Genomic DNA, 15,153 nt, shown 5'->3' with positions numbered 1-15,153 from the left:
CGGTATCGGGACGTCCCTAGCTATTGTAGTTTTTGCGGTCTCACGGACGCACGCAATTTTAAGGCTTGACATGTTTGGTATCTAATTACCCGGCGTGACCCCGTCTTTTATATTTTAGTAATCAACTTTGAGTCTGCCTCGACAGTAGCTCCCTAATTGCACCTCTCCATCCTCTGGGTATATATATGAAGAAAAGGCAAAAAATAGGGGTGTAAGAGAGGTATGTAACCAATACATGTGTATAAAAAATTTCAAAATTTATTGTATATATATTGAATAAAATAATTAAATGAATAACATTTCATGAGCAATATACAATTCATAAGAATACAGATAAAAAGCCCCCAATTAGCTGTAACATGCAACAAGTGCCCAGGATATGTCTATCGTCAACCGGTTATAACTTAATTAATTATCCATTTATTTACATGATTATCATTAATTATTAATTGTTCATTGTTCATTTTCTGATTGTAATTAATTTTTCATTCGCTGGAAGACTGACATATCCGGCACGTTTCACACCGAGCTTCTTCAGGGTACCACGGGAGGCTAATCTAACAATAATAATAGTAATAACAATTATACATCAATTGATTTAATTGCATCATTCAATTCATTAATAAATGAATATAACATAAATTGGAATGTTTAAGCAATCGGCACCACAGGTATGAGGTCCCCCGAAAGGTGGGTACCCCGTACTTACCAAACAACTAATGTCTGGAGGAGGACAGATATTTCCGGATTAAGAGGAAGTGATGGCGGCCTTAAGTTTTATATTTTACCAAAAAATTGGGCATTATATTCTGTTTTTGTGCACGAAATTTCATTTTAGTGTATTTTATCCTAAAAATATTTGTTTGATAAACATTTGCGCAAATATCGTGCAACATAAAAATTGCAACTAGCATCTTTTTATTCTACAGGGCCTCTGCTTTCAGAAAATATATCATTGTTTGGGGGTCTGAAACTGTTTTCTAGCCAAATTCTGATTTTATCATGTGTGTGCAAATGTAAGAAATTGCTTCGGGGAGCAAGTGATTAAAAGAGAAGATCTAACAAGTCACGTACTGTATGTTGTAGCCTATGTTTCCTTAACATGCAAGGCACTACATGTGCCACAGCATGCGCTGGACTTAGTGGCGTTCCAAAACTTACCACAATTGTCCTTATGAGTCTTCTCTTTGTGCCAATAAAGACTATGGTCTAAACAAGAGTTGTTTAGACCATAGAGTTGCTTGCTGTGTCATTCAGAGTAAATGCAGGAAATTCGAGATTAAAATGTTTAATCTGTTAGCCATCTCTAGTGAAGCCACTTAAGTGGCACTGCAGTAGGTAAGGTAGACTGTCTTTACTTTATTACACTCATATGCAAGTGCCAAAAACAGCAGCACATGGGAGGATAGCACCAAAATACAAAAAGTAAAATCTTGCAGTTTTTTCATTGTTTGTCCAACAGTAAATAGTGATGACAGAAATTAGAAGGATACATTTATTAAAGTGGCAGTTGTAGCTGGAGGCAGTTCTTGGCTTCTTTTATATTTTTCATATTCCCAACATTCGCAATCTTCCATTAATACCGACTTCCCTACTGTTGACCTGTGAGTTTTGAATGTTTTCGGGGCTCGCTTTCAATGGGTAAGACTAAGGCACAAGAGATACTGAGACATCTCAATATCAGAGTGCCCAAGAGATATAAAAACAATTGTCAGGTGTTTAACTCTAATGCATCTACAAAGACCTGAAGTTAAAACAACTCAGATAACTGGAATCAGATTGATTAAAAAAAAAAAAAGAATTGCTAGGCAGTTTCCTCTCAGTTTAGTGAATGAGGTGAAGCTCTGCTGACTTCCGTCACCAATCACGTGCAAGCAAAAATTACATTTTTCATATTTTCCATGCATGTGATTGGGTATTCTTTGCAACGTGAATAAACTAAGGGAATCTTCTCCTGCAAAGTGCAATTTCCCTTGCAATGCGAACAGTCTATTTGCCTCTAGTAAATCAACCCCAAGGTGTCAGAAAGTCCTTTAAAAAATCCAAGCACAGTTCTTATTACCCCCATTGTAAGCGTTGTAACATTTTACAATTAAAGGAGAACTATGGGGTCAGTGTTTTTCCCCATAGTTCTCCTTAGGGTAACGGGAGGACACAAACTAGCGCCCCCCCGGATCACGACTTAGATGACGGGATCCGCCCAGCTCCGTGAGTGACAGCTGGCTCTGCCTATCTAGAGGCAGAGCCAGCTGTACCCGCCCCCTCCCCCGTCCGTTCCGCCAGTCAGCGCTGGCAGATCGGAGCGGGTAGAGGGGAATCCAGCCCCTCCCCTGTCACCGCAGAGAGCCGTGACAGGATCGAGAGGCGAGCGAACCCGGTATGTGTTCGCTCACCTCCCGATCTACTGAGCCGACCTGTGACAGTCTCATTGTCACAGGTCGGCTAGAACTATGAGGTGAGTGAAAAGCACTCACCTCATAGTTCTCCTTTAAAGAAGTGTATAACGGTGCTTCACACATTGATGGGTTCTATTATTTATAATACATGCTAAGATCCTCCACAGAGAAATATTATATATAGAAACATTTTCAACAATCGCAGTGTTAAAGGTGCAGTGGTAGCTCCAGCTACTGGCGCACATGCAGCTTGACCATGCGTGAATCTCATAATGAAGGGTGGTGGAATCATGATAAATCCAAAGACAGACCTGAAGTGAGTGAAGGCACCCAAGAGCACTTGTAAGACCTTTCTTGGATAGCCCCCTGCCTTAAACTGAAACTAAACTCAGGAGTTAAACCTTAATAATGCATTCAAGTGCCCCAACCAATAACAAAAATGTATCTTATTTGTGTATCACTCGGCTGTAGATCCTCAAATCATCTCTGTATTCCTGCTGACCCTGACCTTCCTTCTGGAGTGTGGCTACTTTTGTTCCCCATGGTCCCTGTATATGTTGTAAAGTAGTCACCGCTCCAAGCTCGCTCCCATGATGGAATACAATCTCAATACAAATTAGTAAACTAAACATGAGATTGTAGTCCATCACTGGAACAAGCTTGGAGCGGTGACTACTTTACAACACACAGGGACCATGAGGAACAAAAGTCGCACCCTTGCAGAAGGAAGGACAGTGTCAACACCAATTCAGAGATGATTTGAGGCTCTACAGCCGAGTGATACACAAATAAGATACTTTTTTGCTAATAAGGTTTTTAAATGCATTTTTAGGTTTTATTTCCTGAGTGTCACTTAGAGCTGTTCCTGCTGGCTTTTAACTGGTGGACTTTATGCTGTGAGAAATTAGTGTGCATTGTTTTTTCTGGAGCTGCTAAAATGGGTGGACAAATTGATATAGAATACAGGAGCCAGTCTGTCCAATCCAGGAGCCATCAGGATATTTTAGGAGCCAGCTCCATTCACAATAACTGGAGAGAACCTCAAAAGTTAGGCATCAGATGTAATAATTAAGGAGCACTGGCTACCTGACTCCTGGGAATTGTCCAGCCTTGTGTCAAGCCCATGCTTTAGAGGCTTGCATACATTTCAAGATATTTGTACAGGCAGAAATATTTTGTTGAATGAAGCAGTCTTATTAAAAGTGCCATCATTTTATTTTAGTATGGGCAACGTAATCAAGAGTTAGAAGCTCTGTCATTTTTATTGGTGTCCCATTGAGGACAGTTGTTGGAAGGGAGATGCCACTATTGACAGAATCACTGGGAAAGTAGGTAGCAGAAAGTTTCCAAGTGGCGACACCAGTTCTGATTTTAAAATCAGTTCTGATAGGGGACGTCATTTCTTCATCTTCTGCCATGTCATCTGGACAGTAATTAAAGTTATGTGAAGTTCCAGTTTCATCAGTTATTATCTATAACTATTGAGAAAATGAAGCGTCTTACTGGTCACAGCAGGCATTAAGAAACATATTGCCTTCCAAATGTGTAGATGCATGTCAGGTATTTCTCTCAACTGTAGTCAGGGCCGGATTTACTTTCTCTACTGCCCCAAGTCCAGGTTCCTCAATGCGCCCCCCCCCCCATTGAGAATGGCAGACCTGCCTGCGGGCTGCATACAATGTTGCCGAGATTTACTTGTACAAAACAAGCAGTGGCTTCCCCGCTGTACATTTAGCTCTGCTTGCACAAAGCAGGGTTAAATGTAGAAAACAACTACCCACCCAGGCATCGGGAGATAGGAATTCTACGACCCTGCTGCCCCTCTACTCCCTGCTGCCTCTCTACTCCCTGCTGCCCCGAGGCCGGGCCTTTGTGGCCTTGTGGGAAATCCGGTCCTGACTGTAGTCACTGAGTATCCAATTGTCACAGGTTAATTTATATTTGAGGACCAGAACATTTATTTCATATTATTAGTTTTTTTAACAACCTAATTTCTTTTGTGTCTGCAGTAAACGCCATGTACATGGGAAGCCAAGAAATGCTAAAGGTCTTAGAGAGAGATGATGACACTATTAAGTACAATTTAAACAAGGTAAGCATTTGTTTTTTATTACAAAGTAGAATAAAGTGAACCGTGTTGTATGCTCTCCATACTTTGCTGCAAGTTAAAGATCAAATAAGAAAAGCTACAGAGTACCAGAAACAAAGGAATTTGATTTTGTTCTTCATTTCTCAACAGGATAGCTCCTAACAAACTTTCTCATGTGATTACCTTTTGTTGGTTAGTGTCAGTAGCAGGCAACACACAGAAGAAAATGTCCTTTAATTATTACTATGTTTTACATCTGGCACATTTTTGTGCTTTTCTCTTAACAGACCACTCCTTTTGGTTCTTCTGGTGTCATGGGTGTGTTCTTTGGGACCAGTAGCCCTTTGTCCCATTCATTAGCCCTTTGGGACCATATTTCTGCCCATCATTCCCAGAAATTGTATCTCCAATGTAAAAAGAAAATACAGCCTTCTTCCCTGAACTCCACTGAAGTCAATGGTGACAGTGTATTAAAAAAATCCTTTATGCAAAAAGCAAGTATCTTAAAGGAGAACTATGGAGTCAGTGTTTTTCCCCATAGTTCTCCTTAGGGTAACGGGAGGACACAAACTAGTGTCGCCCCGTCACCCTAAGCTCAGTATACCGCAAGCTACAGAGCTAGCTGTACCTGCCCCCTCCCCCGTTCGTTCCGCCAGTCAGCGCTGGCGGATCGGAGCGGGGAGGGGGGAATCCAGCCCCTCCCCTGTCACGGCAGAGAGCCGTGACAGGATCGAGAAGTGAGCGAACACCGGTATGTGTTCGCTCACCTCCCGATCTACTGAGCCAACCTGTGACAGTCTCATTGTCACAGGTCGGCTAGAACTATGAGGTGAGTGAAAAGCACTCACCTCATAGTTCTCCTTTAAATCATAACATTAATTTCTTTGTATTATTTTAACTCATGCTTCCTGAATCAGAACACTTGATAACTAAATTGTGAACATCTTACAGTCTAGAGCAGCCTTTCTCAACCAGGGTGCCGTGGCACCCTTGGGTGCCCTTTGGCTACCTCAAGGGTGTCTCAAAATGTTTAACGCTATCATGCTTCTCCATGTTGTAGTCGGGCTGGCCATCAGCACCATGGAAATTAATGACACTAATCCATGGAGGGGGGGGGATCCATTCAGAAGTTAGCTTCCATCCAGCCCTGCTCTGCCTGGCACTCTCTGATATGCTGCCACAGCTGCAGCTCCTAATGTAAAGGAAGGACTCTAATAGGAATGGTGGAACCCTACTTTTTTTGTATTTTTGATGGGGTTCCCCTTTAAAATACATTCAAGACCCCTATCTCGGATAAGGGTCTGGTTTGGATTTTGTACGGACCACACATAATTTTTTACATTTTGGACTAGGGTGCCTTGACATTTTGCATACTTTTAAAGGGTGCAATCACTGAAAAATGGTTGAGAAACACTGGTCTAAAGTTTAAATTTAAAGCAGATCTACTGCCCTAAATACTTTCAAAAACATGTATTAAAGGCACTCAGGAGGAAGACCAGATGTATGTTGATTGGACACCACAATCTGTCACGTATTTGAGTGGAGACCGATAGTTGAGGAGGCTTCCCTTACAGCTCTTGTCCCTCAACACTGAGGATGGAAACAGAGGAGGAGTGACAATGAGCAGCACGAGTGCCAAGAATGGTGTAGACACCGTGCAGAGCAGAAAGTACAGGATCTAGAACTGAGGTAGGTCAGAAAGAGCCAAGGTCAAACCGGACGGGTAGCAGGGTACCGGAGCAGGAGACGGAAGTGATGTCCAATGGAAGCCAAGGGGTCAAAGCCAGCCTAAGCGAGGTACAAAACAGGGGGCAGAAGGAAGTGCAGTAAACAGGCAGAGGTCAGGATGCAGGCAGTAATCAAGAGTGGTCAGAGACAATCCAGGTCAAGCGCAGGAAGCAGGTCAACAAGGCAGAGTCAGGGATACACAGGGAACTAGCTGAAGATCATCCAGCAACTAAGGATATTGTTTAAATAGGCCAATCAATTAACAGGAGAAGCGTCACTTCCTGTGCGACTGATGTGCGCACCTTTCCAAGCGCAAGTCCGTTTGCACGCATGCGCACTAGCGCACATTTTCCAGTTACCCGGAAAACAGGTAAAAAGAGAAAATAGCACTGCGCTTTTCTCTTTTTTCCTATTTTAGGTGTGCTCACCTATTAAGCACAGCTGCTCTTAGAGTGTCATTTGATTCCTAACACAGTTTATCTCTGATAAACGTCTACGCAGGGTGGTTGTTACCTTACACCATCCATAAAATGGTCTTATGTGAGGTCCTACTTGTACCATGTCTGTTAGGCATACGCCAAAGTACACTGATTCAGCATCAAAATGTATTGGTCCATAAATCCAATTACCAATGTTAAATTACAAAAGTCATTTTGTGAGGGCCTTTGGTGGTTCACTGTAGGAGTAAGTACTGCAGCTGCTGGAGGATAAGAGAAAGTGATGCCATTGAACTGGCCAGAAAAGTCTTACAGAAAGGGTATGTACACTTTTAATTATGATGTGGCACAGCACGGTGCAGGTAAAACTGGAGATGGGCTTTTAGCATGGCCCATGTGTGGAGATTTCCTACACTTCGTGTCCCAGTGACTGTGATAATCAGGAAAGGAAGTAAGAAGACATTTCTCCAGTGGGAACTGGGCAGCAATAAAGCCACATATGTCTGAAAAGAACATCATTGGTTCTCATGGTCATCAGATGCTTTAAAAACCTTTTTACAGACAAGCTGTTTATGACTTGTAGAACTGGCCGGGATGTAAGGAAAAGTCAGCCTCATTAGATCATAAACATGGTGAGCCGCATTTACTAGAACTTTGCCGAAGTTATGGGATTCCAGCGAATGCAGCATTTACAGGACTATTTAGTAATTCAAGATGCAGTCCTGGCAAATTTACCAGGATAGGAATTCTCACTCTACAATCTATACATATAGCTCAGTTATTATTACTCTCCCCTTGGGGCATGTTTACTTTTACTCTCCTGATGTCTCTAAAATGTATTCCAACGTTTATAAAGACAACCTGGACTTCTACAGTATGTTTTTATTCTGCTTGCAGAGAAGCTGTATATCCCGACACATTTTAAATATTCCAATTTCTTTTACTCAGTGGTATTATCATCTCTGGTGTCATCCCTCTGATTTAAGTCCAACTCCATCAAAATTTGTTTTTTAGTTTTGGATTGAATTGGAAAAGCTTAGAACGTCTACTGTATTACTGCTGCATTTCACGCCAAAAGCAAAAGGGAGGTTTTCAATCACATCTTGTCACCAGAATAAGAAATTAAGGAAATAGATACATACATACAGGAACCATTTCACAGCATTTCTTGAGCTTCGGCAAAGCCTAAAATTGTTTGGTTGGTATTGTGTCAATAATTATAATGCAAGTGTTCATATCTATACGCATAACCACTTATAAGTGCACAAGCAACGACTAATGTTTTATGGTGGCTCCTTTCCCTTGCAGGGTCCTATGGAGCCTCCTTTGTGTGTGCTAGAAAGCTGTGTGTCTCCACAAACACACAGGCACAGCAAGACCTGTGTCCCTGCTTCTTTTATTGCCGTCCTGCTTCTCCGTTCTCCAATCTTGTAGATGGAGAGCTGCTGGAGACTGCCCTGCCACTTAAGATCTTGTACTGGACAGGTAGTTCAGGGAAGTGGAGCTGAGAGAAATGGAGCCAGCTGTAACAGCCAGTAATAAAAACATGACAGAGGTTCTCCTGGTTGCTGGTGGGTATGCTTAAGCAGCACAGTGGCTTAATTGTTAGCAATTATGCCTTGCAGCATTGGGGGTCCCTGGCTCGAATTCTGGTCAGTATACTGTTTCTATGGAGCTTGCTCCAAAAACATACTGTTGGGTTAATTGGCTTCTAGTATGTCTGTATGCATGTGAGATACGGACTTTAGATTATAAGCTCCTTGGGGGCAGGCACTGATTTAAATAAATAGTATGTAGAATGCTGTAGTATGTAGAACGCTGTGTAAAACTGACCATGCTTATAAAAAAAAAAACCTGTAATGAATAAATAAACCCAGCTCATGAATGATAACAGATAGTGGGAAACACCTGCTATTATCTGAGAGCTTGGACAACTGCTAGATGGCAAAACTTCTGCTTTGCTGTGAACTCTGCCATTGATTTATTAAGAATTCAGTTGTGTTGAAATGATGCATCTTTACATTAAATGTTGCCAACTAGGCCATTTGCAGGGGTACAAATTAGGGATGCACTGAAATTTCGACCTCCAAAACATTTTGGGCAAAAAATGGTACTCTGGTCAAAATGGCGATAGTACCAAAAAACTGGATGAAAATGCCACGCATCCCAATCCTCTCCTGGAGTGTCCCCTCCAATCATCGCTGCTTTCCCCTGCCTGTGTTGACAGAGGCATCAGGGATCAGAGGGGACATAGAGCCGATCCAGCTGCTTGGGCCCAGCTAGAGAAGCTTTCAGGAGGCTAAGCGGGGCAGTGCAGGGAGGAAGAATGCTGTTAGGATGCTGAGCAGGGCAGTAGAGAAAAGAAAGCCCAGGAGGGGGCAGAGCAGTCAGGATGGAGAGCGGAGCACAAACACTGAGCAATCAGTACTGATCGCTCACAGGGTTATTCAAAAAGTCTGAAGAGTTTGGAGAAGGCAGGAGAAGTGAACAGTCTAGGCCAAAATAGCTGATTTGGAAAAATTCTCCAATTCAGCTCACTTTCCAGTTCAGTTATGTTGTCCTAGATTGTTCACTTCTCCTGCCTTCTCCAAACTCTTCACCCTTTTGTGAATAACCCTGTTAGTTTGCTAAAGCATTGTATATCATAAATAACTGAACATTTTCTTCTCAGTGCTGTTGATCTCCAGTGGCCTTACTATGTCCCTAGTTATGAATGAACAGGAAGTGCTAGACATCACTTCCTATTCATTTATGAATGGGGACTTAGTAAAAATCTGCTTGATTTATGAATGAACTGGAAGCAGCTCGGTACAGAGACTTCCTGCCCATTAATGACTGGGCTAATAGTAAATATTTACTATCTCCTCATTAAGGATGAACATGAAGCCTCTGTACTGAGAGCTTCCTGTTAATTGAGTGCTGGGGCTGCAGAAAATGAGACTGAGGACTCTATGTCCTCAATCTCTATTTTAAAACAGTAATATTAGGGTGAAAAATGTTCCGGAGGGCTTGGCAGCGAAAGGGTTAAACCACTGATATTTCCCCAAGGACCCTAACAGAAAAATAAAAAAAATATTTTTTAAATAATGTAAGAAATGTTAAGGTTGGAAAAAAAATATTTTTGTTTTCGGCCTGACAAATTTTGTAATTTCGTTTTCGGTCTAAAAATGTAATTTGTTGAATCCCTAACACAAATTATAATAAGAAAGATTTTCCTGGTTTAATTTGCAGGCTGACCTTCAACATCCCCTGATTTGACCTCACTATAAAATCTCTATAGAAATCTATACATTTTACTTGTCAGACTCCAGCCCACCAAGTAATGTAAGCAGCAGAGGGATGGTACCACCCATGTGGCTATGATAGGTGGAGACCTTAAGGGCCCATTCACACCACATCCAGATTACCTCCAGGCCAGACCAGACTGTTTCCTGACCCAAAATGCATCCCAATGTATCCCTATGCTTTTTCTGGCCTCTGGCTGGGTTCACACTATTTTCCAGACCAGATCTGCAACATAGTGCATTGCATTTTTGCCGCAATTTTACCGCCATTGGAATTTAAAATGTTTTTTTAACTTAAAATGGTCTTATAGGTGTGTTCCGTGCGTTTTTGATGCATTCCAGTGCATTTCAGACTAGACAAAATAGGACAAGCAGTATTGTTCTGGTCTGGTCCGGAACGAACTGCGCTGGTGGGAACAGAGGCCAAAAATAGCATAGGGATACATTGGGATGCATTTTGGGTCCAGAAACCGTCTGGTCTGGAGGTAATCTGGATGTGGTGTGAATGGGCCCTCTGTTCCCACCAGCGCAGTCCGTTTCAAACCAGAAAAATAGTGCTTGTCCTATTTTGTCTGGTCTGGAATGCACTGGAACGCATCAAAACGCACTGGAACGCACCTGTAAGACCATAAATTATTCCATTTTTTTTTATTCCAATCATGGCAAAAATGCAATGCACTATGTTCTGGTCTAGATCTGGTTCGGAAAATGGTGTGAACCCAGTCTAAGGGCCCATTCACACCACATCCAGATTACCTCCAGACCAGACAGTTTCCAGACCCAAAATGCATCCCAATATATCCCTATGGTATTTCTGGCCTCTGTTCCCACCAGCGCAGCCCGTTCCAGACCAGACCAGACCAGAAAAATACTGCTTGTCCTATTGTGTCTGGTCTGGAATGCACTGGAACGCATCAAAAACTTGTGGAACACACCTGTAACACCATTTTAAGCTTTAAAATAAAAAAATGTATTTAACATTTATTTAACATAAAAAAAATGCCGGATCGCGGCAAAAACGCAATGCGCTATGTTCCAGATCTGGTCTGGAAAATGGTGTGAACCCAGTCTAAATTAGTGTTAGCCAATAGGCCCCATTCAAATAAGGGGGTGTCTTTTTTTTTTACTTTGAAAGAGCCAAGAAATATTCTTTATTTTTTTTCTATCTGGGATATTTTACTCCAGAGCGCTCAGTCGCTTTGGAAACTTTCTCTTTAACCGTTTAACTGGGTGAAAGCTTTTAGATGGAAAAAGGGAACTGGCAACCTTTTTAATTTGTATTTTATAGACAGGGCAAGTGGGTTAAAATTATACGGGTTGGAAGTTTATAAAAACAAGTAATAAAAGCCAAGTTGCTTTACAGTTGGCAAGTTACTGCTCCGAAAGAAGAAAAAAAAAATTATAGTGTTTAGTAGTTACAGCGATCATAAGTTAAAAGCCAATCTTAACACCTGGTTGTGCCAATGCCAATGAAATAGAAAAAAAAAAAAGTTATTGCTGGATCATGCCTTCATCTTGTGTTCTAGGGCTGATGGGAGATGAGGCACTAAATTATTCCAATCTCACACTGAGCGCAGGTTTAGGAATACTTAGTGCTGGCAGACGACTGATTGAAAATATTTTCCTTTGAGATCCGGTGTTCCCAATATAGCTGCGCTAATTAGTTCAATAAATGTTAGCTCCTACTCCTTCCACGGTCCGCTACGTTTTATATGAGACAATTTCATGTAGCATTGTGTTTTTAATAGGAATTTTCTTATTATTTTAGTTATTTAGCAAGTTTGTTTTAAGGTGCAATTTGCAATGTACCAAATAGATATAGTATGTCACCTGCAGAGCGAACTCAAGTGTGCAAAATCGTCTTTATGTACAGGCAGTTCCCGAGTTACATACATCCGACTTACATACGACTCCTACTTACTAATAGAGGCTATTACTGTGCAGCAGGGGTAGTTGTAATGCTACCGTGTTTATGCCGACGAGGAGTGCCCGCCTTTTTGGGTCTGGTTTGTAGTACTGTATGTACATTACAGGAAGTTGGCTCTTGTTAGACGTGCAGACGAGGGGTGCCCGCCTCTTCTTCTGGGTCACTGAGAGGTTTTTACTGCTGCCTGTATCCTCATTAGAAAAATTTAATCTCACTTCCTGTCCTTGAGACAACAGGAAGTGAAAGGAAATCTACCCCTAGGAAGGGAAATTCACTCCTGTAAGAGTTATCATGGGAAAAAGGTGTCTCCACTGAAGCTTTATCACCAATCCTTGTTTCCACGACAACCCAAAATTTTCAAAATCCAATTGTCACAGGGACAGAAAGTGCGGTGAAATCTTCTGTACAGGGACACACACAGCAAAACAAACTTTACAGGGGGTTAACCCTTTCCTCTGCTATCCAAAACTAAAAACATATTTTTTTGGCTGGTTTCACTTAAGAAATGTGCCTGTTCCAACTTACATACAAATTCAACTTAAGAACAAACCTACAGTTCCTATCTTGTTCGTAACCCAGGGACTGCCTGTGCATGTTCATCTTGTCACAGAGAAGGCAACGTGTTGGGGCCACTTCAGGTCTCTTCATCAGGTGCAATTTCAAACCGAAATACCCAAAAAATGTCAGACCGAAACCAAAAATGTTTTTTATTTTAACTTTTTCAATTTTTTTTATATTTTATTTTTATTTATTTTTATAAACTGTTTATTTTTTTATATTTGTTTTTATTTATTTATTTGTATCAAATATTTTTATTTTTTACTTTACTTTTAGGGGCTTCAGGAAAATATTGGGGGTCTAAACAGACCCCTGATATTTCCCTTTTAAAATAGAAAAAGAGATTGAGGATACAGAGTAATTTCCCGTTATAAATGAACAGGATTCCTCTATACTGAGTGTTCCTGTTCATTCATAACTTGAGAACAGAGTGTGTTTACTATAACCACAATCATGAATGAACAGGAAATTATATAGATCATTTCCCATTCATTCTTAATTGAGGATATAGTTAACATACTATGTCCTCAATTATGCACAAATCACTCGGCTCTGTGTCAGAATAAAGAAAAACAAAGAAACTTCAGTGTTTCTCTCCTGGGTGGCCAGGAGCGGGAGACTCCCGGAGCGCCCGGGAGAGTTTGCTGTCTGTAGATCAGTGTCCCTGGTTAGCTGGTAACCAGGGACGCTGATCTCTCTGCAAGTGACCGGAGCCAGCCGTAAGGTCACGGCTGGCTCCGCCCAGCTGTCAGAAGCAGGCTGTCGGCCGGTCAATGGCCAGCTGCTCGGCCAGCTTAGGCTTTCAGCGCGGCATATGCCTTCGGCTCTACTGAGCCGCTCGGCTAAGTTCGGGAGCTGTACGGGCTATTGTGAATAGCCCGTACAGCAGCCTGGGGCCAAAGCTAGCCGAAGGATCGGCCAAAGCTACGGCTAGATCCTTCGGCTGCTTCGTGAATAGACCCCATAATCTTTAAAAAAAATGTAAACTAACTGGGGCAGATAAAAAAAATAGGTTTCTTGTCCTGCTAGACAGGACTGTGCTGTGGGTTAGAGCTTTGGAAATCTCAGAACTGAATAGACAGAAGTACAAATCTTTGGGCAAATATTTGTTTAATCTGTGTATTTGCAGTACCTGTCTGGAGTTCAATTTTAAATTTGAACGCTATGATAAACAAATATTGTCTAAAATACAAGAGTCCTGTGTATTCTTCCTGGAATCTCGGTGAGCTTTGTCTATTTCTTCCAGATCTGTGCAGTAATCCAGTGTGGAACTTGGGGCTTCCTGTAATAAAGACTGGTCACTGCTGATCTCTCTCCTTGTTCAGGGTGACTGGTCTTGTCTCTGCCCCCTCCTGTAGTTTTCTGCAGGCAGCCTCTAGTGGGTGGAGCCTGCTGGGTTCCTCCCACATCTCTTCTCTCTTCACAGGCTACAGTATGTACAGCACAGTGATGATGTCATCACTAGTTTTAGGAGGTAATTATTGGGTTGGGTGCATGCAAAGTGTATTAACACCCTATGTGGCTACGGAGATAATTAAATAAAGTTTTTTGTCCCTGGAGTTCAACTTTAGCCACATAGTCTTCTGTCCCTGAAACCCCAACTAAGTTGCATGAAGGGAAGTATATTACAATGAGTTTTACAACAAAGATTTTGAAGAGTAACATAGCTACCAAGCACATTAACTAAAGCATTATTTATTAATAAAGATGGTTTATGAGGTTTCAATGTTTCATACATCATGGCCCTCTACATTATGAAAAGTAAATATCTGAAGCTAATAAAAAGACTTGTCAATGATGGATAAAATGCCAAATGTATAATTGGAAGGTTCTGACTCTTAAGCAATATCATAAATTAAATTCTATTAAAAAGAAAAAGCTTTTAATAATTTAATTGTGGGCTAAGTACTTTGAGTACATTAAATATTATTGCATTGTAGAGCCCCAATACAGTGGTTTCTTGTTGTAAACTTTAAAACTATAAGCCAACTGAGATGTTATTAGCAGTTGGCACAGTAACACAACTGCTAAACTACTCATTTCCAAATAGCTGTTGTGTACAAATATCATATGTCTATAATAAAACACAGCTTTCAATAAAATAAAGGCAAAATAAGGCATAATTGAAAATGATTATGACATGTGTCTGGTCTAGGCAGCTAATGGTTTTCATATTGTTTAAGATTCATGGATTAAAAGGGTCCATTGTGACAGTTTGAAATAATTATAAACTCAAATCTGTGACATTTAATTAATTAAATGGCTTCACAGATTTTAAAACCATAAAGGAATACAAATGCTACAAGGGGCTGTATTCTTTTTTACTGTCGGCTTTACAAAAGAAAAATATAAAATAAATAAATTAAATTCTCAATCGATCTTGCTATTGCAAAAGTAAACATTGTTACATTATGTTGATCAGCTGTGGCTGTCAATACTGGGCAGGCTATTGTTTTTGTATTAACTAATCAATAAATGGATGATGTTTAAGGTAGGTTATAGGGACTTATGCAGGGGCATGAAAGACTGGATGATATAGATCAGCCTTTCTCTACCAGGGTGGTGTGGCACCCTGGGGCACTTTCTGGGGTGCTTCTGATGTGAAGCAAAGCTTGTAATGTCAAGGGGGGACTTTGATGTGAAAGAAGGGGATTCTGATATGAAAGGAGGGAGTTCTGATGTGAAGCAAAGCTTGTGATGTCAAGGGGGGACTCTGATGTGAAAGAAGGGGATT

The 15,153-nt window shown here is 41.1% G+C and overlaps 1 protein-coding gene across 1 annotated transcript in view; it reads left to right on the top strand.

The window, feature by feature from the left end:
• The window catches only part of LDAH (lipid droplet associated hydrolase), a 184,967-nt gene that overhangs the window by 148,583 nt on the left and 21,231 nt on the right, over positions 1 to 15,153 (top strand). Inside the window, exon 6 of the mRNA XM_018568175.1 lies at positions 4,406 to 4,488. Coding sequence (XP_018423677.1) covers positions 4,406 to 4,488 — 83 coding nt within the window. The remainder of the gene's footprint in view (positions 1 to 4,405; positions 4,489 to 15,153) is intronic.

The sequence above is a fragment of the Nanorana parkeri genome, unplaced genomic scaffold (assembly GCF_000935625.1).
Source record: "Nanorana parkeri isolate BGI_ZX_2015 unplaced genomic scaffold, ASM93562v1 scaffold1149, whole genome shotgun sequence".
Taxonomy (NCBI): domain Eukaryota; kingdom Metazoa; phylum Chordata; class Amphibia; order Anura; family Dicroglossidae; genus Nanorana; species Nanorana parkeri.
Note: the sequence above shows the minus strand (reverse complement) of the source record. Positions and strands in the feature narration are given on the sequence as shown.